General features: G+C 41.7%; 1 protein-coding gene across 1 annotated transcript in view; it reads right to left on the reverse strand.

Annotated features, from left to right (window-relative positions):
• Nucleotides 1–13,522: 13,522 nt before the first annotated feature.
• ASPG (asparaginase) overlaps nucleotides 13,523–24,697 on the reverse strand; it is a gene marked incomplete in the record, with an annotated part of 142,614 nt that continues 131,439 nt past the window's right edge. The window contains 2 exon segments of the mRNA XM_077467569.1: nucleotides 13,523–14,685; nucleotides 24,356–24,412. Of these exon segments, the coding sequence (XP_077323695.1) occupies nucleotides 14,635–14,685; nucleotides 24,356–24,412 (108 nt within the window).

Raw genomic sequence — 24,697 nt, forward strand, 5'->3', positions numbered from 1 at the left:
AAGGAGAATATTAGACTGCTTTAGGGCTTACCAAGACAAATATGGAGAGGTTACATCTCCTCAATAGGGGGATACAGACTGCAATACAAACCTGGTCAGTTCTATTTTTTTATGATGTATACTGGGTATTTCTAAGGATACTCTTTAGTTCACAACTATGGAACCACAAGCAAAACAATGAGCCATGTGGTTAACAATGGATCCCGCCAACTAAATATTTTCAGATCCATGTGCTGCTATTCTAAAAACTTTGCTGCCCTCTACCAGATATCTCGCCACCTTTTGCTCTCTAGGAGTTATCTGTAAATCTATGAGAATTCTTGGGTCGCTTTCACGCGGCAGTTCCAATCAGGTCTGCCTGCCATTTTTTCAGGTGGATCGGATGGAAAGGTTCATGCTTCCCAATGGACAGGCAGGTGTAAACGAACTTGTGTCTGTTTACACCCGCCTACCTCTGGGTCCAATTGGGTCTGCTAGAGAAAAAAAGTTGAGGACTGCATCCTCCATTTTGGTGGACCGTATCAGAGGTAGCTGCCCATAGAGCAGAGTCTCTCCATGTCCGCTCTGCATAAACTAAACTGACAGTCATGTGTCATTCATCCCACTATGCTTTAATCAGCGGATATCAACTAACAGATCCCCTGCTAATCGCAACAGGGACTGCCCCATGTGAAAAGGGCCTTACAGATCTGTTAGTATGATCGTTGTCACAAGTCACCTGAAAAGCTACAACTAAAGAGGAAATGATTGTTATACCACTGGCCTTAATTTGGATTTTGTGGAAATTCTGCACTTAAAGACATTCTAACCTAATTATTCCATGGTGCAGCTGCTAAAGCTGGCAATTCACTAAAAGGTTTTAAAATAACAATTCATACAAAAATTATCAGTGCATGCGATGACCTGACAAATTTTATTGCAAAGTATATATTAAAAATGCCTATAACATTCAATTTTGGAGTGATCTTTGTTGAATGTAAACCACATTCACTGTTAGAAATGTGTTCACTTTCAATCCTGCTCCTTCAAATTTTCTCTCCATTGCCGTCAAAATCTAACATGGATTTGACCCCACTAACAATTAAAAAAATCTAAAGAATAGCCTTAAAATTAACATTTTCAAACTAAAATTTACCAGTGTATGGTGAGCTTTTTCTCTCTTTATCTTTGTTCCTGTTTGAATACAGCTGTCTAGGTCTCATCACAATGTATACCCCCCCAGGTCTGTATAGATCCCTGGGATCTGTAATATTACCTGCATACATATTATACTGTATGCAGTAATGCTTTTTTTTTGGCTTATGTGAGTGTGCATTTTATTTTTATTTTTTTAAATAGAAAAGGTTTTATCAAAAAATAGTACACTATGGACATCTCCTTTTTGTATTTATTTGTTTGTGAGCGTGTTCTCCTTTTGAAGAGAAGGAGCTTTATGCCTATTGGGCTGTAACCAGCAAGACTTACCTAAATGGTAAGGGAAATTTAGAAAAATATAATAAGTAGGGTCCCTCTGTGCTTCAAGGGGTTAAATGCTCATTTTGGTCTAGAGCACCATTAGAAAGTAGTATTTCTTATCTTTTTCTCTCCTGGCAGTAGACGCTCCAGGTTGAAAGTGGACCCCTTGTCATTCTCAATTATAATGCAAGACTGTTAAGCTGGTCATACACTAGTAAAATTTTATTCAAAAATGTTCATTTGATTTTCTAATGGTTAGCAGGGTCCAGTGGCAGCTGGTGCTCTATTTTTTTTTTTTTGGCAGATGCCCCCTGCGTCTTCTCCTCTGCGACTTCTACCATGCTTCTAAAACTTCCGTCTTCCCCCACTCCCCATACGGTCGCTTCTCCTCTAGGCCAATTGGGTCTTAAGACCCGCTTCCTGATTGTCCAGGATGAGAAGCAGGAAGACAATAGCGAATATTGATTCACTATTGTCACACAACTGGGTGGGCTCAGGGTGCAGTGCTCTGCTCCCCGAGTCCACCCTTTTGACGCCAATTAGAGCCTCAGTCTCTAATCACGTGCTTATATAAAAAAAAAAAAAAAAAAAAAAAAAACCCATTGAAATCCATGCGTCCAGAACCCTGCATGTAGGTTAGGGGCCGGGCGCATGCCCCTGCGCCCCTAATGGAGCTGCCACCACTGGCATGGTCAAATCAATGATTGAATGTTTTCTACCACTGTGTCGAGAAAATTCGAATGAGCAGAATGGGTCAAATGTTTTCCAAGACATTTCTAACAGTGAATGTGTTTTCGTTCAGAAAATGACATTCATCCCAAAATAGAACTTTTAAAAGCAAATTAAACTTTGAAGTACTCTTTTAAAGCACATTATCCAATTTACCCAGAATTTTTGTACGATTGTATGAAGGTTTAGTTGAAAGTATTCTAGTATGGCAAGCCTAAAGTTCACTTTTTTTTTTTTTTTTTTTTTTAGAATATTTGAACAGATGCGCTAACACCCTACACCCACCACCTCCCCGCTGTTCTTACCTCCATGTATGATGAGCTGTCAGCGCCCACACAGCCGGTTAAGCACTTATGGTTCATCAATCATGGAGGTACAGGGGGGACATGGGGAGGGCGTAGGGGGTTGTTCGCTTTTTTCATTTGTTCTTAAAATGTGAACTAATCTTTTAAGTCCTACATGATGACATCAGAGTAGCTGCAACTCATGTACAGCAGGGGTGCCCAACCTTTTGATGAGTGAGGGCCATCAAAGCGACTTGGTAACCGGTCGCGGGCCAAAATAAGTGTAATGGGAGGATGACAGGTCTGTATCTACACTGCATATGCAGAACGGATATGGACACAGCCCATGCTACTCTATGGGCCCTCCAATTCAATCTGATGGAAGGGAAAGGTTCCCCTTCTGTGTTGTGTGTTTTTTTTTTTTTTTTTTTTTTAGCGTATCAGATTGAAGGTAAGCAGGGTTAAATTGGAAGTAAACCCATGAATTTCAACAGTTAAAAAAAAAAAAAAGGCATGCCGGGAATGCTAACTGCACATTGGCTGTGCTCTCAGCCAAACTATCAAATCATCCAATGGCTGGTGTCATAACGAATCACATGTGCAGCACCATAGCGGTTGAAGATTAAACAGAGGCAAAGATGGCAGCTTTCTTGGCTGAAAACGATAGGGGAGTTTACTTCCACTTTAAATGGACATAGAGGTGAATGGAGGGTCCAATTAGGTCCTAAGGATGCTTTCACACTGATGCGCCATGCGCACCTGTGGCTTTCCTGTAGACTAGCTGCCCTTTGCCATAGACTTCTATCATATCCTGTTGGTATAGTGCACTTTCTGAAAGCGCCCTAAACCCAGAGGTAATAACAGAAGTCTATGGCTCAGTGCAGGTAACCTGCAGGTGTAGGATTAGTTTAACAGCAGCCTAGTAACCACTGAAGAACAGCTATGCCTATATATATATATATATATATATATATATATATATATATATATATATATATATATATATATATATATATATATATATATACTGATTTCAGTAACAAACACACCTTTAATAACTGTCTTCCATTCAGTTTTCCCCCGGCTGTTGCTGTCCCAGGCAGAGTGCATTTGGTATAGATTGTGACAGGAACTGGCACTATACAGGAAGCATCAGCCTAAATGGCTCTGCTTTGCAGCTTCTTGCTTTCTCTACCGCCGGCTTCATTCACAACACTGATGCTCTAGGATGGTGGGTCAAACCACCATCCCAGAGCAGGAGGTTGTGGGCCACATCAGAGGGCTCCCCGGGCCACATGTTGCCCCTGGGCCACTGGTTGGGCACCCCTGATGTACAGCTGTGGGGGAGCAGTTGCACCAACAGGAAGAAGCCTTTGTAAATGAGGGAACTTTATTTTCAACAAGCATGCAACTCTTGCAATGCAGGGCAATGTCTCCCTGCAAGGGTCATTTCCAAATTTTCCCAGAAGTTAAAATTTACCATAAGAGGTGTATTGTATTTTCAGGGAGCACATATTTTGTGCTATTGCAATGTTCAGTTTACAGCAGAATTTCAGGTTAAACAAAGACTTTAGCTTGTTTGAGCCAAACTGGCCCAATTGAACTGTTTCCATTACTCTTTGGCTGCAGTGTGTGTTGTAATATACTGTAATAGCATTAAAGCGTTTGATACCCCAACACTTCACGTTCCTGATATGTGCCTGTTGTGCCATGTACTTGTATGAGGACATGCCCTGTTCTCTTTGCATTGCTTCCTTTATGTGAAATCCCTGGTGTTCCTGCCAGTCCCTCTGCTTTCCTATTAAAAACTGACCACGCTAAGCAGGAGAGCATACGGTGGTCAGTTCTCTAGCGATGCTAGGAACTCTGTGAATTTTCCTCCAATGATCAGATTTATCCTGACATGCCTCTGCCGCACAGCCACACTGGGACGCTCAGTGTGCTGTTGCTTCTCCTCCCCCCAACTCTTATGCAAATGAAAACGGAAGGAATGTAATTGCTTATTTTTATATATACAAACATGTTCTGCCCTTCATTTCTATTTTAAACTGAATGGGTTGTTTTACAAGGTGATCATTTACAATACGTGGTGTTGTGTTACTGCAGTAGTATGGGCAACTTCCTATGTGCTGCCAGCACCAAATAGTTTGGCTGAGTCCTTCTCCACCATTCAGGGGAAGACTTGTATTTATATCAGTGAATACAAAGGGGATCCCACTGACTGACTGAGAAAAACTGTGTTGTCATCTGCCTGCCTTTCCACCTCAGCCAATCAAAGACAGAATTCCAGGTTTGATTTGACTTTAAATGAGTGAATACAATGCTATGTTAAAGCGGGAGTTCCGCCGTTTTTTATTTTATTTATTTTTTTCAAGTCAGCAGCTACAAATACTGCAGCTGCTGACTTTTAAAATAAGGACACTTACCCGCCCAGCGCGCCCGCGATGTCGGCACCCGAAGCCGATCTCTCGATCGTCTCTCAGGTGCTGCCGCCGCCATCTTGGGTATGAGAATCAGGAAGTGGAGCCTTGCGGCTTCACTTCCCGGTTCCCTAATGCGCATGCACGAGTCATGCTGCGCAATAAGGATGGTCCCCGCTGTCTCTGGGATCTGTGTGTTTCCCAGCAGACAGCGGGGGACCCGCAGGAAGTGGCGTAAATATCCGCAGATTCTGCGGATATCTATGCTGGGAGTGGATGCAAATACCTGTACTGTACAGGTATCTGCACCCCCTCCCCCCTGAAATGTGCCAATTGTGGCGCCGGAGGGTTCCAGTGAGCGGAAGTTCCACTTTAGGGTGGAGCTCCGCTTTAAACCAATTTTGATGTGATTTTAACATTGTAGCTGTCTGAACTTCCATATTTCTGATATCCTATTAACTGTAGAGATGCGTAGATTAGATGCCACAGTAATTTTGCCTAACCGGCCATTAGCCACACAGGGAATTCACGGTTTTCAATTTGATTATTAGACTTGCATTATGACATACAGTAATGCAGGCCATACATGGAGCAAATTTCTTTCCCACAAAACATGTCCCCACCCCCCCCCCATCAACACAGGGGAATCCTTCCCGCCGAGCAGTTCTTTTCTGTACGTGGGGGGAAGCCGTCCATGCTGAGAGAAGACGGTGATTATTGCTAGCGGCTATATCAGCTGCTAGCAATAATCACATGGAAAAATCCAGCAGGCTGGTGATACTCAAATTGATTGATCAACTTAGGACATTCAGCCTGCCTATACGTGGTTCTAATCTAGGCCAGTTCCCGCTGAACCGTCTATGGCCAACTTCAAACGCAGCCAATGTAGCACTGCAAGGCAGGAACCAGAGGACATAGGGCTGCCCATGTGTAGATATAGAACTTGAAATATAAAATAAAATGTGTTCCAGTTTCTCACAAGGTTTTTTCGGTTTTTAAACCACATTTTTTATATTCCAATTTAAACCAAAGCACAAAGAGTCCTCCATTAATGACTTGCAAACAAAGCTTTCAGCTTGATGAAACCACCATTTAGGTACAGATCAGACTTTAATTTACTATTGTGTAATAAAATAAATCAGGACTGCTTGATAGCAGAGATGACAGGACTATAATTAATCACATATACTGCTGCACTTTGTAATAAAGTGACAATGCCAAGTTGGGTGGAAAAGCTAGCAAATCCACACCGTGCCGAAATTACCATCTCTCTATTATGTAAATGCATATGTCCATACCTCCCAAGTTATTTATTAAGCCATAAATGCAGTGACAGGCAATATCCTGGGTTCTGGAAGTCCTACCAGGGATGAGTGGGCAACTCATGTAAGAACAATATAGATAAGCCAGAAGCCGAATGACAAACAAGTTGAACACCAGACTTCATAAAACGAGAGCGATTTGCTTTGAAGAAACAGCTTGCCAAACTGCGATGGGTGGACAGATGGAAATGACTTTTTTCCAGATCTGCTGACATAATCTCGAATACTTGTGTGATATATTATGGATATTTGAAAATGCTTTATGATTTCAAATTTTTTTTTGTTCTTTAATATTAAGGTAAAACAAATGTGTTTTTTTTTCTCTCTTCTAAATGAAAAAAATGATCAAGGGTATTGAACAAAACAAACGTAAGGAGCGTGATGTTATATTATCCTCTTGAAGAGCACACACTATGTGTTTTTTCTATTTAAATTCCTAAAACCACAATTTGGTTTTGGGCTTAATTATACCAAATTATGGTTTCAGTACCAGTCTGGCTGGATTGTGCTGGGTTCTGCTTGTCCACAGGTGTCGCTGTCACTTCTGGCAAGTGTGAGAACGCAGTTTAGTTAGGCGCATTGAGTGCCATTTCTTTCTCGGAACCATCCCAGTGGGAGTGTCATCCTGCCGTGCATTCTGGGAGAGGGTACTTAAGGTACTGACATCACATGCTTCTGGTTTCCGGTCCAGAAGATCTTTCTGTTTGGTCCTGGTCCTCCTGACCAGCCCCCGTGGCCTGGGGTGCGGATCCATCCAATTCCGAGTCTCGGGGCTGGCCAGCTCGAGGCAAAGTAACTGGAAGGAGGATTCAAAGGTGGCCCGGTGCCGTCTCATCTGTGGAGAGGCCCAGCAACTGAGGAAGCAACCAGGGGAGGACTCTTTGGGAGAAGGCCAGGCTGAAGGCTGGCTTCTCAGAAAGAGCCTGGAGGCTTAGTTGAAAGACACCAAGTGAATCTACACTTGAACGGTATCACTGGACTGGCTGGAAGATGCCGGTACCGTATGAGGGCTCTCTAAATTTGTCTACATCCTTCAGTTACTACAAGTGTTCTACAACAAGTCTGTGGCAGAGACTTTGTTCAAGCGTCCTACATGCAATTCTGTGGTAGAGGATTTGCTTTATTTGAATGCTCTTTTGGCTGCTAGGCCTGGTGAGGGGAGGTCTATCCGGTAGCTGTGAGGATCCAGTTGTGAGTGGCAATTCTCTGGATTTCTATAGTGAGAGACTTGCTATCTTGAGCAGTTCCAAGAGTACCTGAGCTTTCTACCCTAAACCCTCTATCCTTCATTAAGAGACCTGTGTTTTGTCTACCCTTTTTTGCAAATTTAAAAATCCCAAAAGCGGATCCAGTGTCAGTTTCTGCAATTCATTGGGCCATCTACTTTGGGAAATCCCTGGACGCATACGAGGTCAAGAAGGTAACGGTAAGCCCAACATAACCAGCCGCTCCTTTGGGGGTCAGTGATATATTATATATATATATATATATATTATACACACACACACAGTGGGGGAAATAATTATTTGATCCCCTGCAGATTTTGTAAGTTTGCCCACTTACAAAGAAATGACGGGTCTAGAATTGTTATCATATGTGTATTTTAAATGATCGTGACAGAATATCAACCAAGAAAAAACACAATACAAATGTTATGAATTGAGTAGCAGTTCAGTGAGTAAAATAAGCATTGATTCCACTACTAACCAACAATAATTCTGTCTAGCACAGACTGGCTACAGCATGTGCTCAAGTGGTACACAGATTAGTCCTGGCAATTTAAGAAGGTGCTCCTAACAAAAAATTGTTACGAGTATAAAAGACACCTGCCCAGGGAATCTTTCTTCCATTCAAACCTTATGATCATGGGCAAGACCAAAGTGCTGTCACAGGACGTCAGGGAAAAGATAGACCTGCGCAAGGCTGGAATGGGCTACAAGACCATCAGCAAGAATCTTGGTAAGAAGAAGACAACTGTTGGAGTGCTTATTCGCAAATGTAAGAAATACAAAATGACCATCAATCGCCCTTGGTCTGGAGCTCCATGCAAGATGTCGCCCTCATGGGTTAAGAATTATCATAAGAATAGTGATGGATCAACCCAGAACTACATGGGAGGAGCTTGGGAGCACAGTCGCCAAACAAACCATTGGTAACACAATACGCTGCCATGGATTTAAATCCTGGAGTGCCCGCAAGGTCCCCCTCCTTAAGAAGGCACACGCCCAGCTGAAGTTTGCCAATGAACATCTAAATGATTCATAGAAGGATTGGAAGAAAATGCTGTAATCAGTTGAGGCCAAAATTGAGCTTTTTGGCATTAACTCGCCGTGTTTGGAGGAAGAAAAATGGTGACCATGACCCCAAGCACACCTTAGCCAGAACACTGCACATAGGTTGTGAATCGGTCGGTCAGCATGACAATGACCCAACAAAGGAGTGACTCAAAAAGCACATTAAGGTCAAGGAGTGGCCTAGCCAGTCTTCAAACTTTAATCCTATAGACCGGGCATCACTAAATGGCGGCCCGCGAACAGCCCGAGCTGCTGCTCTTTCCAGACCACTGCGATCGCGCCATTTAGTTGCCGCTTTTGTCCCCAGCCTCCTCTGCTATCAGCAGAGTAGATGAGCAGACGGCGGGACAATTCTGGACTGGGGGCAGGACCAGCACTGCGTGGAAAGAGGTAGCTGCCTGTCACATTAATCGGGAGTTTATTGGTTGGTAGGAGGGGGTCCTAAGAGACAATCACCAGTTTGCTGATATGAAAAGTCAACTTTGCAGCTCCTGAGCCCCGCCCAGTGCTGCTGTGCCTTCAGTTTAGGATTGTCCCGCCTCCTACTCTCCGCTCTGTGAAAGGTAGGAGAGTGAAGGGAGGAAAATATATGGAACAGTGAAGGACGGGGAGTGGGGGCAGTGTTATGTGGGGGGGGGGGGGGGGGATATATGAAGGGAGCAATACTGTGTGTAGGGGAGATATGTAAAGCGGGGGGGGGGGCAATACTGTGGTGGAGAAGATGTGAAGGGGACAAGCAGCTGTGCATAAAATGAGGGGCTGCACAGAAAACGTGTAGGGGTACCATTCACTCGTTACTGCACACCTGGGCTGTGATGTAAAGAATCGGAGTCATCGCACAAAACTGATTCCTACCTCGGCTGGAAGAAAATTTTACTAAATCGGACCTCCGTGAATTTTAATTCAATACTCCTGCTATAGAAATTGTATGGAGGGAGCTGAAACTACGAGTTGCCAAGCGACAGCCAAGAAACCTTAAGGCTATAGAGAAGATCTGTAAAGAAGAGTGGACCAAAATCCCTCCTGAGATGTGCGCAAATCTGGTAACCAACTACAAGAAACATCTTACCTCTGCTGGCCAACAAGGGTTTCTCCACCAAGTATTAATGCCGTGTACACACGGTCAGACTTTCCGGCAGAAAAAGTCAGACGAAATCATTTAGTCAGATATTCCGATCGTGTGTGGGCTTCAGCGGACTGTTTTTTTTTTTTTTTAATTCTGACGGACCTAGAACATGTTTTAAATCTTTCCGATGGAATCAATTTCTATCGGGAAAACCGTTCGTCTGTATGCTGTTCCAGACGGACCAAAAACGACACAAGGGCAGCTATTGGACTTCCTTTTTCTAGTCCCGTTGTACATCGCCACGTTCTAAATAATCGGACTTTGGTGTGATCACGTGTAAGCAAGTCCGTTTCAGCGGAACTCAGACAAAAAAAAACTTCAGTTTATTCAGATGGAAAAACCGGTCATGTGTAAGTGGCATTAGTCATGTTTTGCTTAGGGAACTGCAACTCAAATTATAATATTTGTTTAATGCGTTTTTCTCTGGATTTTTGGTTGATATTCTGTCTCTATCATTTAAACAATGATAACAATTGTAGACTTAATTTTTTTTGTAGGTGGGCAAACTTACAAAATCTGCAGGTGATCAAATAATTTCCCCCACTGTAGGCTGTGTTACCTGCTCTCTATATACTATGTTGTACATTATAATATTCTGGACAAGTATTCAATGTCCCAACAGCTGTTGGAGATGAAATGGCTTAGGTGTTTCAGTGACGCTCTTCCTTTAGGGTAGGCTCAGGCACTGTTAATTTTCTGTGTGTAGATATATGTAATGGAAGAATTTTTTGTTTTTTAAAAATTTTATTTTGTCCTGAGGTTTATAGCGGTCTGTGAGAATGCTGCTCATGACAGTAATTAAAGCAGTTCTTCAGCCTTGATAAAAATGATAATTAAAAGTTAGCGGTCCCAAATACTTTAGATGCTGACTTTTCATAAAAGCACACTTAACTGTCCAGGCTCCAGCACTGTGCTCACCTGAACCACTTCTTTCGACTATATTCGGGTCCAGGCACCAGCATAATTACCGTGGGCAACCGGCTATAATTCCTTGCGACTGCTCCTTGTGACCTGCTACGTGTCCCAGAAGGAGGTGTTGTGGTGGAGAACCTCCGATGGATCGCTACAGGTGGTCCAACTAGAAGTGGGAACCTGTTAAAACCTAACTACTTACATCTAACACGTTAGGGTAATTTATAAGCACATTGTGTTTTCAGAATAGGTTGCATGCATAGGATGGAAGACTTTAACCATCCTGATTTAGGCCATGCTCAATATTCAGTGCTAGGTCAATCTTTTGCCACGGTATGCCATGTTGGCAAGAAGACACATTTAGTGTTATTTGCCACTTGGTGTGATCACAGAACAGTTTCTACATTTACCAATTTTCTATTCTATCAATTTATTCAAAATGATCTGTTCATCTCAAGTAGTACAATACTCATCCAGTATTGGGTGTGAAACGGACTGCCTATCAGTTGAGAGCACTCAGGCGGTTCAGCTGCCGCCTGATTGGTCCCACACACCTCTGGTACCGGTGTGTGCCCTGCCGCCCCCTGCTAACTGGGCTCCGCTTGCTAATCTGCAGGGGCCCATGGGTAGAGGGGAAGGAGGAGAGTGGACACACAATTCACTCCTCCCCTTCTTCTTGTGACCCGGAAAGCGACATTTCTGACATCACTTCCGGGTCAAGCTCTGTGTCCCCGGCTCGCTTTGCCTGAAAGAGTCCAGGAGACATATGCAAGGTCTTTTAGACCCTGCATCTCTTAATAAAAAGAACCTGTCACCAAAAAAAAATTATTCTCTAGGGCAGGGGTCTTAAACTGGTGGCCCTCCAGCTGTTGCAAAACTACAAGTCCCATAATGCCTCTGCCTGTGGGAACCATGATTGTAACTGTCAGCCTTGCAATGCCTCATGGGACTTGTAGTTTTGCAACAGCTGGAGGGCCACCAGTTTGAGATCCCTGCTCTAGGGTGTCTGCTTTCAGAAACGATATAACGTTTGTGGGTTTTGTGTAATCTTAAGGCCTAAAATTATTTTTATAAACATGTGCAAAAAAGCGCACAAACAGCTCTGGCAGCAAAAGGGTTAAGGGAACAGGATTTTTCATTTATTTTGGGTAACACCAAGTATTAGGATATAGGTAACTTTATGGGCCTGCTTGGAACAGGTTCAGTATGAACTGTAGATACACCACAATTTTTAAAGCCTCAGTCAGGCAAAGGTGAAAATCCATACAGTTGTGTTCATACGTTTACATACCCTGGCAGAATTTATAATTTCTTGGTTGTTTTTCAGAGAATATGAATGATAACACAAACTTTTCTTTCACTCATGGTTAATAAATGGCTTCAGTCAAACCCTATCAATCAACTGTGTTTTATACTTTTTAAATCATAATGGCAACAGAAACTACCCAAATGACCCTGATCAAAAGTTTACATACCCTGGTGATTTTGGCCTGATAACATGCTCACAAGTTGACACAAAGGGGCTATTAAAGGTAACCATCCTCACCGGTTATCTGTTGGCTTGTAATTAGTGTGTGCATATAAAAGGTCAATGAGTTTCTGAACTCCTGACAGACCCCTGCATCTTTCATCCAGTTTTACACTGACATTTCTGGATTCTAAATCATGGGAAAAGCAAAAGAATTACCAAAGTATCTGTGGGAAAGGGTAGTTGAACTGTATAAAACAGGAAAGGGATATTAAAAGATATACAAAGAATTAAGAATGCCAATCAGCAGTGTTCAAACTCTAATCAAGAAACGGAAAATGAGGGTTTGTTGAAACCAAACCACGGTCAGGTAGACCAACTAAAATTACAGCCACAACTGCTAGGAAAATTGTTCGGGATGCAAAGAAAAACCCACAAATAACTTCAGGTGAAATACAGGACTCTCTGAAAACATGTGGTGTGGCTGTTTCAAGATTCACAATAAAGAGGCACTTGAAGAAAGATGGGCTCCCAATACACCAAACTGCACAGAGACAAGCATCAAACCTTCTGACACAAAGTCATTCAGAGAGAAGAGATCAAATTGGCTTTTTGGCCACAACCATAAATGCTTCATTTGGAGAGGAGTCAAGGCCCATGATGAAAGGTACACAATTCTTACTGTGAAACACAGAGGTGGGTCGCTGATGTTTTGGGGATGTGTGAGCTACAAAAGGCACAGAAAATTTGGTCAAAATTGATGGCAAGATGAATGCCGTATGTTATCAAAAAATACTGGAGGAACATTTGCATTCATCAGCCAGGAAGCTGCACATGGGATTTACTTGGACATTCCAACATGACAATGATCCAAAACACAAAGCCAAGTCAACCTGTCATTGGCTACAGCAGAATAAAGTGAAGGTTCTGGAGTGGCCATCTCAGTCTCCTGACCTCAATATCATTGAGCCGCTCTGGGGAGATCTCAAAAAGTGCAGTTCATGCAAGACAGCCCAAGAATTTACAGGAACTGGAGGCTTTTTGCCAAGAGAAATGGGCAGCTTTACCATCTGAGAAGATAAAGAGCCTCATCCACAAATACCACAAAAGACTTAATTGACGTTAAAGGGGGCAATACAGGGTATTAAGGACTGGGGTATGTAAACTTTTGATCAGGGTTATTTGGGTAGCTTCTGTTGTCATTACGATTTAAAAAGAGTAAACACAGTTGATTGATAATAAATGGCTTCAGCCAAATACTAACCATGCGAGAAAGAAAAAAGTTTGTGTCATCATTCATATTCTCTGAAAAATGGCCAAGAATTCATAAATATATTCATAAATATGTAAACTTATGAGCACAACTGTAAATGCAAATGAATATGGATTTGATATGGACCCAGATATGTAATAAACCAGCTCAATTATAATACTAGACAGTTCATTTGTAACGTCCCCTTAGTAACAGCACATAAAGTATACAAGTATTTAGATAAGAGTTACTCTGATAAACTGGTTTGACAAAATATTTTATTGCCAAGAACAAATACAAATTTTAAATTACAGCCATGTCACAAAAATCAATAAAAAGGATGATATTGGCAGTCTCTTTAATACTGTTTTAATGCACTGTGCTATGCTGCAGACAATGTCAGCCATAGCAGTTTTCTCTCTCCGAAGCAGCTATTGTTTACCCTCCCTGCCCTGAGACAAATAAAACGTACATTTGTGAACATATAAAATACCTCAAATGTGCAAAACATTCTGGCTCACCCATAGAGTAGATGACTTACATTAACAAACAGCTCACCTACATTTTAAAAATGTGAGAAAAAGAAAACACATTCAAATAGTATGTGCTTAACGGTAAGATAATAAACATTAAATAATTATACAGGAGCATTCTCTGCTTCTGCAATTGAAATTCTTACAGGTAGGTAAAGCCCAACTTCAGCCAAAACTGTTTTACAAACAGCGGGGAAGAGCTAAAGCGTTAGTCGGGTATTTATTGATTGCTCTGCCTTCCTGTCCTGGTGACAACCATTTCCCTCCTTTTCTAGTCCTGGTGTCACCAGCACACAAGTCTGTAAAAAAAAAAAAAAAAATCTCCCCAGTGATGTCATTGACAGTAGTAAGAAGAGGTTAACTCTTCCCCCACTTTCTTTAAAAAAAAAAAAAAAAAAAAAAAAGCTAAAAGAAGAAGAGCTGGAGCTGGGCTTCGAAATATGTGCTTGTTTAAAACATTTCTTCAAGTTTTTGTTTTTCTCTCACACAGCAACAAAATAACAAATCGCAAACATAAAAATCTACATCACACACAAAAAAAATTAAAATACAGAAGGCCTTCTCTTATGGAAGTTTCTGGAAAAAAAAAAAAATACAGGTTGCAAAGTCCATAACCTGATTGAACCTTATTATTTGCGACAAGGCAACATGAGCCATTTTTTTTTTTCCAGACACATAAACGAGGATTACAATGGTTGAGGGAGGTAACTCAGGAGAACTCTGGTCCATATAGATACAGCTCAACAATAAACAGATATGTTCTAACATTAGGATGCCACTTCTTGTGCTTGAAAACCAATAGCCTGGTGTCCTCAAATCTTGATGCTTGCTGGGATTATTTAACTGCTTAAATAGCTGTCTTTGTCACCCGAGCTGCCATTGAGAAAAACCTGTAACAGAGAAAATGTGATAAAAAAAATTATAACTGGACAAACAGGCCTGTCTGAATTCCTGCAGAAACACAAGCACAGTCACCCAGATTTCAGCACACCTGTGGTCTTTACTAAATATGCCTTCAGGATCACAACGTGTGCACCTTGGAGAGAAGCCTTTGTAGCATTTATACATGATTTTCTTTTATGAACGTTATTGATTACCATGGGCATTTATCAGTATTCGGCTATCAAATTACTAAACAGGAAATTAATTATGTATTGGAAAATATTTCTAGCAATATCTAATTTATCTAAAAGGATCTCTAACCGCGAAAAAGCTCCTCAAATGCATTTTTACCTGTGAATTTTACTAATAGACCACATGAATCTAGGTTAGCTGTTACCATTATACAGTAGTAGTAATGAACAGAAAATAAGCGCACTCACAGTCACATCCGTAAATTTAGGGAATACACACACACAAAAAAAAAAGTGTACTACGACAGTAAGCCTAGGTCAGACTTTGAAGGTATAGGAAACAACGAAGAGGTATGAAAATAAACACTATTTATTAGAAAATACACAACATGAATAGAAAAGTACAGAAAAATAAAAAATCATGTATATTGATATATAATGAGCCCTTGTGTATCTACGCGTTTCACCGTTAGGCTTCTTCAGGATGCAGTCAAGATTCTACAGCTAGCAAATAAAAGAGAACGGACCTTACTGTCTTACAAAGAGATAAGTCTCGCTTATAAGTATCCGGAAACTGGTTCAGAGGCTACCATCCCACTGAAAACTGGTTCTACTACACCATCGTCAGGATTTAGGCACAGATAGGTCAGCCAATCTGCTAGTAAGAGAAGAGCATAAAAAGCCGGATGGTTCCAGGGGCAGAATAATGCGCAAAGAGTGGACTTTGTGCCAAAGGGAGGAGCCAAATATGGGCTACAGAGCCCACTAATCAATGTGGACACCCACTTGGAAAGTAGTCCAGAGGAGAGCTCTTTTATACAGTAATGTTTTTTAAAAAGAATGTTAAAGGCAGATTTTTTAACAAAAAAAATAACAAAAATGTCATACCAGCTCTGTGCAGTGGTTTTGCACAAAGCAGCCACAATTCCTCCTCTTATCCCCCTCCCCCTGTCAAGGGCCCCACTTGCCAGCAGCAGATTTCTATGGGGGCAACTGAGCTGCTCTGTGTGTCCATTCACACACAGAGCATTGTTCAGCCCGTTATCTCCTCATTGGCTGTGACTGACAGTAGCTGGATCAAGATGGGGCTCAAGTAAGGGGGTTGGTGTGTAAGGACTGCTGCACACAAAGTTTTTTACCTTCATGCATAAAGACAGAAAACCTTGAGCCTTTACAACCACTTTAAGTAACCTAAGCAGCCCACTCTTGCCCCCGACCTACCCCTTGCCAACTGGTTAAAGAAGATGGCTTCCCACCCAAAGTACTCAAATGCTGCTTGTATTTAAAGCACAGCAAAAAGACATGTTACAATGTAGGTACTCCTGACTCACATCGAACCTTCTTCTGAGTAAGGGGTCTTTGACATGGGTGCTCTGATCAGGTCCGCCTTTCAGATTTTTAGGCAGACCTGATGGGACAATTCATTCACCTCTATGGAGCAGCGGATGTCAGTAGTGACATGTCCACTGACATACGATCCGTGAAATCCAGATGGATAAAAACCCTATTTTCCATCTGTCTGGAGGATAGGATGGAATTGGATGAAAACGGACAGGCGGTCCATTTTTACCCCATCTCCCATAGAGGAGAGTGAGACTCCAAGGGTACTTTCACACTGGGGCAGCGCTGGCATTAGCAGTAAAGCGTCGCTAGTTTTAGCAGAGCTTTACCGCTGTTATAGCGGCGCCTTTCGGCCGCTAGCAGGGTGCTTTTAACCCACACCTGCGGCAGAAGAAATGGTTAAATGCGCTCATGTTGCAACTCTGCCACAGCGCTTTGCAGGCACATTGGCAGCGCTGCCCATTCATTTTAATGAGCAGGGTGTTTCGCACCGCCCCAAAAGATGCTTGTTGCAGGACTTTTTTCCCCCGTCCTGCAAGGGCACTGCCCCAGTATGAAAAGCACTCAGAGCAGGCATGTCAAACTGGTGTCTGTTAGGCCTCATGTGGCCCTCAGCTGGTGATTTAAACTGAATAAGACCTCAGCTGTTCTGCACTTGAGGATGAATGCTACACTTCCTTTAAAGTGGTTCTAAAGGCTCAAGTTTTTTTTTTACCTTGAGCCGCGCCCCCCCCCCCCATACAATGCACAAGAGTCGAGGCTTTCCCTCCTTGGCTGAGTCATTGGCTCCCGCTGTTGTCCAGTGGGCCAATGAGGAGAGAGGGGTTGGGGCTGAGCTTTTTATTTGCCTTTAATATTTGGTAGCTGAAGAATATTTCATGGCCACATTTTCTGGGATAAAACAAAAGTTGCAATTATAGTAATTTATGACTTCTTGCAATTCTCACTATTTTAGGACAGTTTGGTATGTTTGCTGTAAAGACCAGCACTGCTCATGAAAGGTAAAGGGTTAAACAGATACAGCGTCTATTTTAAAGATGATTGTGGGGAGTTTTAATGGAAAGGGGCATTTACATTTAAGGAAGTGTAAACCAGAGCTGGATATACACTTTTGTTGTGATGGGTATCACGGAGGAGAGGCCTGTACACATGCCCATTATGAGGCCTTCTCCAAACAGAGGTTTTGCCTTTCTACCTATGAAGTCTGTCAATGCTTAAAATTCTTTAAGTGGGTGGTTGTTTAAGGGGATCATGAAATCTGCTGACTCCCCCGAAATTAGTAAAACATCCTATATAATGGTGACTTGTATGTTTTGGATTACATGTTCTTCTTAAATCTAGTAGTAGTACAATTAATGGATGTTTTAAAGAGAGGGAGGGAAGCGAAGTTAGAAGGGTGGAGGCCTGTGATAAGCCTTCTGGAAAGAGACCTTGATTGTGATGGATTGAATAATAAGGCACAATGGGAGGAAAGAACGCCGAGTGTGAACATCTTGATGAGACATGTCTTAGCAGAGTGGAGGAGACACACCACCCTTAATGAAAGATTATTATTGTGAAAAAGTCTTGTTTATTAAAATCAGAGAAGAACCTGTAATAAGGAATGAACTAAAATGGGGAAATCTATACTATAGAATGATTAAGCAGAAACTGATGGAGTGTTCTTACACATTTCAGATACCAGCAACTTAGAACAGAATGAGTTTAGCTTTCAGCCATAACTAGTTTTGCCAGTAATTTGACATTTCTTTGCATTCAGCCAATGATAAACATCTTGACGTACCACAATAATTTTCTCTCCAAGTTCAGTAGTGATTCCACAGGCAATCCCAAAACTAATTTCTTAACAAAAAGAGACACTTTATTCAAGATCACCACCAAACACTGTACATGTTAATTTAGCTGGAGGGTTGAGGAAGCAATACTCCTCTTCGTAGTTCCTGTGTGCTGATTTAGTCACAGAAAAGGGTTTCCAGTCCCCTTCCCAACACACAGTGCTTGTCAAGTATTGTGGTCATGTAGATTTCTTTGTGGAATCTTATGCCAAACACATTTAGTAGTGAAAGCAGTCATAGGTGTGCACCCCAAAACGAAAACACGTGCGTGCGTTTCATATATATCACACACACACCTTTAAACAAATGTAAAGAAACTCTTTGAAGCATTAAAAATATTTTTTCATGTTTTAATACATTTTACATCTTATGGCTGAACCAGTCAGAGGGAGAGAAAGAAAGCGGGGTGAGATAGAGAGGGCCTACTTCTATACACTGCAGGACACTTCTGTACAATGGATGGCACTGGCGTAGGGAGTGATTAGGGTGTGCCAAGGCACATCCGGCACCCCACCTTGCGCACGCCTATGCAAGCAGTGAAAAGTGAGAGAATAACAAAGGAACAACACATCGCTGTATTTCACAATGGCAGCAATATTTTACATATAATATATAAATAAATAATACACACACACACACACACACACACTGGTCCCTATCGTAACATTTACCCTCTCTATACTATTTGGATTTTCCTCGATTTCAGACCCAGTTATAATGATCACAAGGAAAATACAAGGAGTAAATCTCCCAAACCGGGACACAGACGGGTTCAAACTCAGCACCACCCTATTCAAAATGTGAAAAGGAAAATAAATGTAAACTTCCATAAAAAAAAAAAATTCTTAGCTTAGAGTACAGTACAGGATGTGTATTTGAAGACCTTTGCTTATATAGAAAAAAAAACTCGCCACCGCCCCCCATCTACAGCTGGCTATAGCGGTAAGCGGCATTAGAAGGCCTCGACTGTGGGGGACACTCATATTTTAGTGTTAGGACCACAGATACCAGGGTGCCTTGACGGGGCTCTGTGGCTTACGCATCTGTTTGCAAATGCGTGCATACTAAACCCCTGTTTTTAAAGTACTGTTAGACAGGTTAATTTGGCTGTCTGCGAGCTGGTTGGTAAGTAGGCTTGGGTTTTTCCTGGGCATTCCCCAGGCCTTATTTGCTTATATAGAGGTGTATTAGACACTGTCAAACAGCGTGCTAGGGTAGCCTGTACAGCACAAACTATAGCCCCACCCATCTGGTGAGACGCCAATTTTTTTAGCAAGCAATAAGGAGTGATCAAGACACAGAGGGGATGGGCCTGTCATGTACAGCCTGTACTTCAACGCAAGGAATTTATAGCAAATCAAAATGCTGTTTCTCTTCATAGTATAGGATGAGTCTTTTGTTCATAGACCATGAGACGTACCCAAGCAAATTAACTTAAAGTGGTTGCTAAGCCACTAGATTATGATCATGCCACCCCCTCTATTAAAAAAAACATTATGTATCCCATATCACCTTATATCAGAGCTTCTCCCAGCACTCACATGACTCCTCGGCTCTCTCCTCTGCCAGTCTGACAGCTATAGCGGGAGGGGCTGTGAACTCCTGCTGAGGCGAAGAGAGGGCCGAGCAGTCACGTGAGCGCCAGGAGACACTCTGATATAAGGTAAAATTCAGCATCTATTTTATATAGCAAAGACACTGGCATAGATAATGCTAGTTTACAGAGGGGGTGGCATGGTCATAATATAGTTATGATTGTAGCGGGAGGCAAGAGCTGGGGAGGGGGAGAGCAGAGCTGCGGTCAGTTTAAAAGGGGGAGGGCAGAACCAGGCAGGGATCAGCCAGGTATTTTAGCTTATACAGGGGGCCAAATTACAACGCAAAAGCACTGTACTGTACAACATGCTTTAAGGGAACAGGATCCCTTTGTTACTCTAAAAACAAAACAAAGTTTTAAGGACAGACAACATAGATCAGATCTTTTTGAATGCCATATGGAATGGAGGTACACAAAAATCTATTTCGAGATTTTAAGTACATTTTTGGGGGCTGTGAATAGGTTTAAATAGAAACCTTGAAACTGTAAAGGAAATGGTACAACCATCATCAACTTCACGTGTGTGTGTGTATAAAGCTACAATGGAATGGTTGAGGTCAAAGCATATTCATGTGTTAGAATGGTCCAGTCATAGTCCAGACCTAAACCCAATTGAGAATCTGTGGCAAGACTTGATCCTTCATTGCTCTTCATCCAATCTGACAGCGCTTGATCTATTTTGCAAAGAAGAATGGGTAAGCATTTCACTCTCTAGATGTGCAAAGCTGGTAGAGACATCCCAAAAAGAATTACTTTTTTTTCAAGGCACTGTATAAGGTTTTAATTGAGAACAGAAATTGCAGGGTCCATTACCAGAACAGCCCTTTATTTTTTTCCCCTTTAATTTCTTTTCTATACAATACATTTTTGCTTAGGAAGAATGAAAATCCTTTTCATGATTGGGGCCAGTCCTTAAAAAAAAAAAAAAAACGCTGAAAGACTTCCAGTACACTTAATAAGTGCCCATATGGGCTTGAAAATAGAAGAAACCGACAAACCTGCGCTCACCACCCTATGAGAAGTATAGTAGTGGAACTCGCACATAACCTATTGTCTCAGTAAACAAAAATGCTTCAATAGAATTTAGCAAATCTAAGGTAGCACAGAGTCAAACATGTAAGGTGGAACTATATAAGTTGCAGGAAAACAACAATGCACACATGTGCATTTTGCAGTGTTGCTTTCCTGCAAGTTCTGTAGTTGCACTTTATATGTTGGAATCTGCAGTACCTCAGATTTGCTAAAGTCCATAGGGGCTTGTTTAAGCTGTGGAGAATCAGAAACCTGCTAGCCAAAGACAACCACATCACTTAGTGTCTCCAGAGTAAAAGGCATTTGTCATGTATCGGCAGCTTGTACCTCATAATATGCAGGGGAAGGTAACTCCTCTGCGGTCTTCGCTACAAAATCAGGGTCCTCAATACTTTTCCTCTATAATATCTTCAAGGAGCGGAAGTTCTGCATCTAAACCCTGAACAGGACCTATAGCATTTCTGGCTTCTGGAAAAAGGACAGTTCTAGATGTGCCAAGATATAGTACCCGAGAAATCTGATTTTGTCAAACAGGCCATATAGTGGGTGCCTCAGAGGAAGCGGTGGTTTGTGTTTCCTGTGGGCTATCTGCAAAATGCATGCTATTCAGCCCTTTTGCTTGTGAGTCGCCATTACTAAGTAGGTACTAGGGATGCACCAATACGGAGCAATTTTCGAAGTACTCGTAAAAATGTTCCCAACATCGAAACTTTGAGGTACAATTTGCGTGCGTGTGTGTGTATGTATGTGTATACTGTGCTATTTATGTTATTTAGTGAAAAGGAGAAAAGCAGCGACAGATACAATCATGTACAAAACTTAAACAATGGAAATAGTCACGCTAATTAAAAAAAGTGCACAAAATTTTAAAATCAAAAAGCAAATAAAATACATTGACATATAATATAGAAGATATAAATTCTATATAATAAGGATAATGCAATAGTGACACATATAACAGTCTCTGCGAAAGTGAAAATGTGAATAAAGATAATTTTATAGGATCTAGTCTCTCAAAAGATGGTAGTTATATCAGGTTTTGCAGTGATACAAATCTGAAGAGAGGGGAAGAGTTCTCAACTGCCACCAAGAGAAAGTGATAAATCCCTCCGTGGTGCAAGGGTCAGAAGAAATATACTCTTACCAGAAGATGTGGACCTCTTATTGTAGCATGGTCATATGCGCCAGCAGATATAGCCCTCTGCGTGGGGTCTAAGGTGGATCCTGGACCAAGGTGTATAAATGAGCTACGGACGTTCTCAATCAATGGCCACCATTCACCCACTTTCTTCCAAAGTTATCAATCCCCAAAATGAGCATGGAGCAAATATAGAAAATAAAAGCTCCAATGTGCGTTACCATTTTAAACGCTGCTCATTTATTGTAAAAAGGTACAAAAAACGGCATAAAAAGCACTTGCCGGCAATAAAACAAACGAACACCCGCACTTCTGGGGTCACATGGGGTATGATGAAGTCAGCGAGTAGCTGCGCCCGACATGTTTAGTCATATGTGATGGCTTCCCTGGGACGTCACGTGTGACGAAACATGTCGGGTATTGGAAAACTCTGAGAACTCTTCCCATCTCTTCAGATTTGTATCACCACAAAACCTGATATAACTACCATCTTTTGAGAGACTAGATCCTATAAAGTTATCTTTTATTCACTTTTTCACTTTCACAGAGACTTTGTTATATGTGTCACTATTGCATTATCCTTATTATATAGGTTTACATCTTATATATTATACTTCAATGTATTTTATTTTGTTTGCTTTTTGATTTAAATATTTTGTGCTGTTTCGATTTGCGTCAATACAAAATGAATGGGCGCAAACCAAACAGCAAAGGATTGCATGCAAATTTAACAGGAATGTGGTGCAATTTCCCCCACTGCTGAGTCTGTGTATAAAAAGGGAAGTGCCATCTAGTGGCCAGTTTATTAAAAATGTTTTAACTCGCGTTAAGTACCTCTCTGGTCAAATGTAAAATCTGCATGGGTGTTCTGGTCCCATCGATGGCAAATTATAGCCGCTGGAGATGTAGAGGCCGTCCACCACAAGCTGACATCACTTCTTCCCTATAACCACAGGAGTCCCGGAACTTCTCCTCCAGAATGGTAATGCATGCAAAAGTAAAACCAAAGAAATTCCCAGCTCGACTTACTGACCAGCCTGCAACCAACTGAATTATTCTGTCTAACAGTAGGCCTTAAATTCAGGGGTTTTGTTTTCATACATGTGTAAGCTACAGAGCCCAGCCCCATTATTTTCTGTAGGCCTAGCTCTAAATTCTGAGAGCCTCCACAGTGGAAATATATGCATTATAATGGATAGGCAGAAAGCAAGCGAGCCTGGAGGGATGTTAACGCATACTGTTAGACGGGATAATTTGGTTGGAGACTGGTCGAAAAGTTGAGTTAGGAGTACAGAAAATACTGGGTCCTTGACAGTTCTCTGTAGCTGAAGCATGTATTTGCAGAGGTGCGCAAACTAAACCCCTGTTTTTACCGCATATTGTTAGAATCCTTTCACACTGAGCTTCCCCAGGCGTCAGCGGTAAAGCGGCGCCATTTTTAGCACCGCTTTAGCAGTGCTATTCGGCTGATAGCGGAGTGGTTTTACCCCCCCACTAGTGGCCAAAAAGGGGTTAAACACGCCCACAAAAAGCCGCTGCAACGGTGCTTTGTCGGCAGTAAAGCAGAACTGCCCCATTGTTTTCAATGGGGAGGAGCCGTGTATTCACTGCTCCTCCACTGCTGTGAAGAAGCTGCTAGCAGGTCTTTTTGTGACGTCCCGCCAGCGCAGCGCCCCATTGTGAAAGCACTCGTGCTTTCACACTGGGTTTGCAGCTGAGGTGTTTTTCAGGCACTATTTTTTTTAGCACTGTAGCACCTGAAAAATGCCTCAGTGTGAATGGGGTCTTAGACAGGATAATTTGGTTGGTTGCAGGCTGGTCAGTAAGTTGAACAGGGAATTTCTCTTTTTTTTTTTTTTTTTGCATGCATTACCCTTTCATGTGCTCCTTGCTGCAAAGGCCAGTTATAGGCGGGGGCAGTGGCCATTTGTTTGTAGCCTGAGGTCTATGAATACAAGGCCAATTCTGTACGATTTAAGATAAAAACTTTTGGCTTTAGCTACACTTTTAAAGTAGATTGTAATTAAGCAACATGCTGATCCACTTGAGTAGTTTATGGCTTTTGATGCTCACAGCATGTGTGCAATAAAGAACTAGAGCCAAAGTAAAATGGCTGGAAGCCAAACACTGACAATCAGCTTGTGAACACCATCATTGGATTTTCATTATGTGACAAAGCACTTTTGCCAAAACAATACTGTAATTTGTTCCTTGCTCATTAGTATCAAAAATGCCGTGCCCACCCCATCGAACTCCTGCTATTTTACTATCACTCATTTATGATAGTAATAGTACATCTTCAACTTTGTTATGTTCATAGAAGCCCTTGATTTGTATGCAAGGAATAGTGGGCAAAATTTTCCAATTGTATTGCACTCCTGTGTCCTATAGTCAATGGACAGACTGCTACACCGTACCTGAGCGGTTTGTAAAAGAATGCAGAATAAGATTGATTGTTAATAGCTGCAATGGACATCAAGCTGGGGTTTTTGCACCATGCCGTTCTATTATATATGCAGCATAGTCTTAACACAAGCAACTCACCTGTGCTCGCTTTTGGTTAAAAAATTCCATGACCTCCTCATTCCCCACAGCCTCTGCCTACAAGAGAAAAAAAAATACATATTAGACAAGATGGCAAATATGGATTCAGATTACCAGGGGCACAGGAAGGATAGAGTTAATGTCTTGCAAAAAGGTTGGGACACTAAAATCTACATAAAACCAGAATGCAATGATTTCCAAATTTCATAAACGCATATTCTCGCAATAGAAAAATATCAGATGTTTAAATTGAGAATGTACCATTTTAAGAAAAAAAAAAAAAAGTAACTGTGAAATTTATGGCAGCAACATGTCCCAAAAAAGTTAAGACAGGGACGTGTA

Source organism: Lithobates pipiens, unplaced genomic scaffold (genome assembly GCF_037356315.1).
Source record: "Lithobates pipiens isolate NorthernLeopardFrog02 unplaced genomic scaffold, aLitPip1_a1.2 Scaffold_57, whole genome shotgun sequence".
Classification (NCBI taxonomy): Eukaryota; Metazoa; Chordata; class Amphibia; order Anura; family Ranidae; genus Lithobates; species Lithobates pipiens.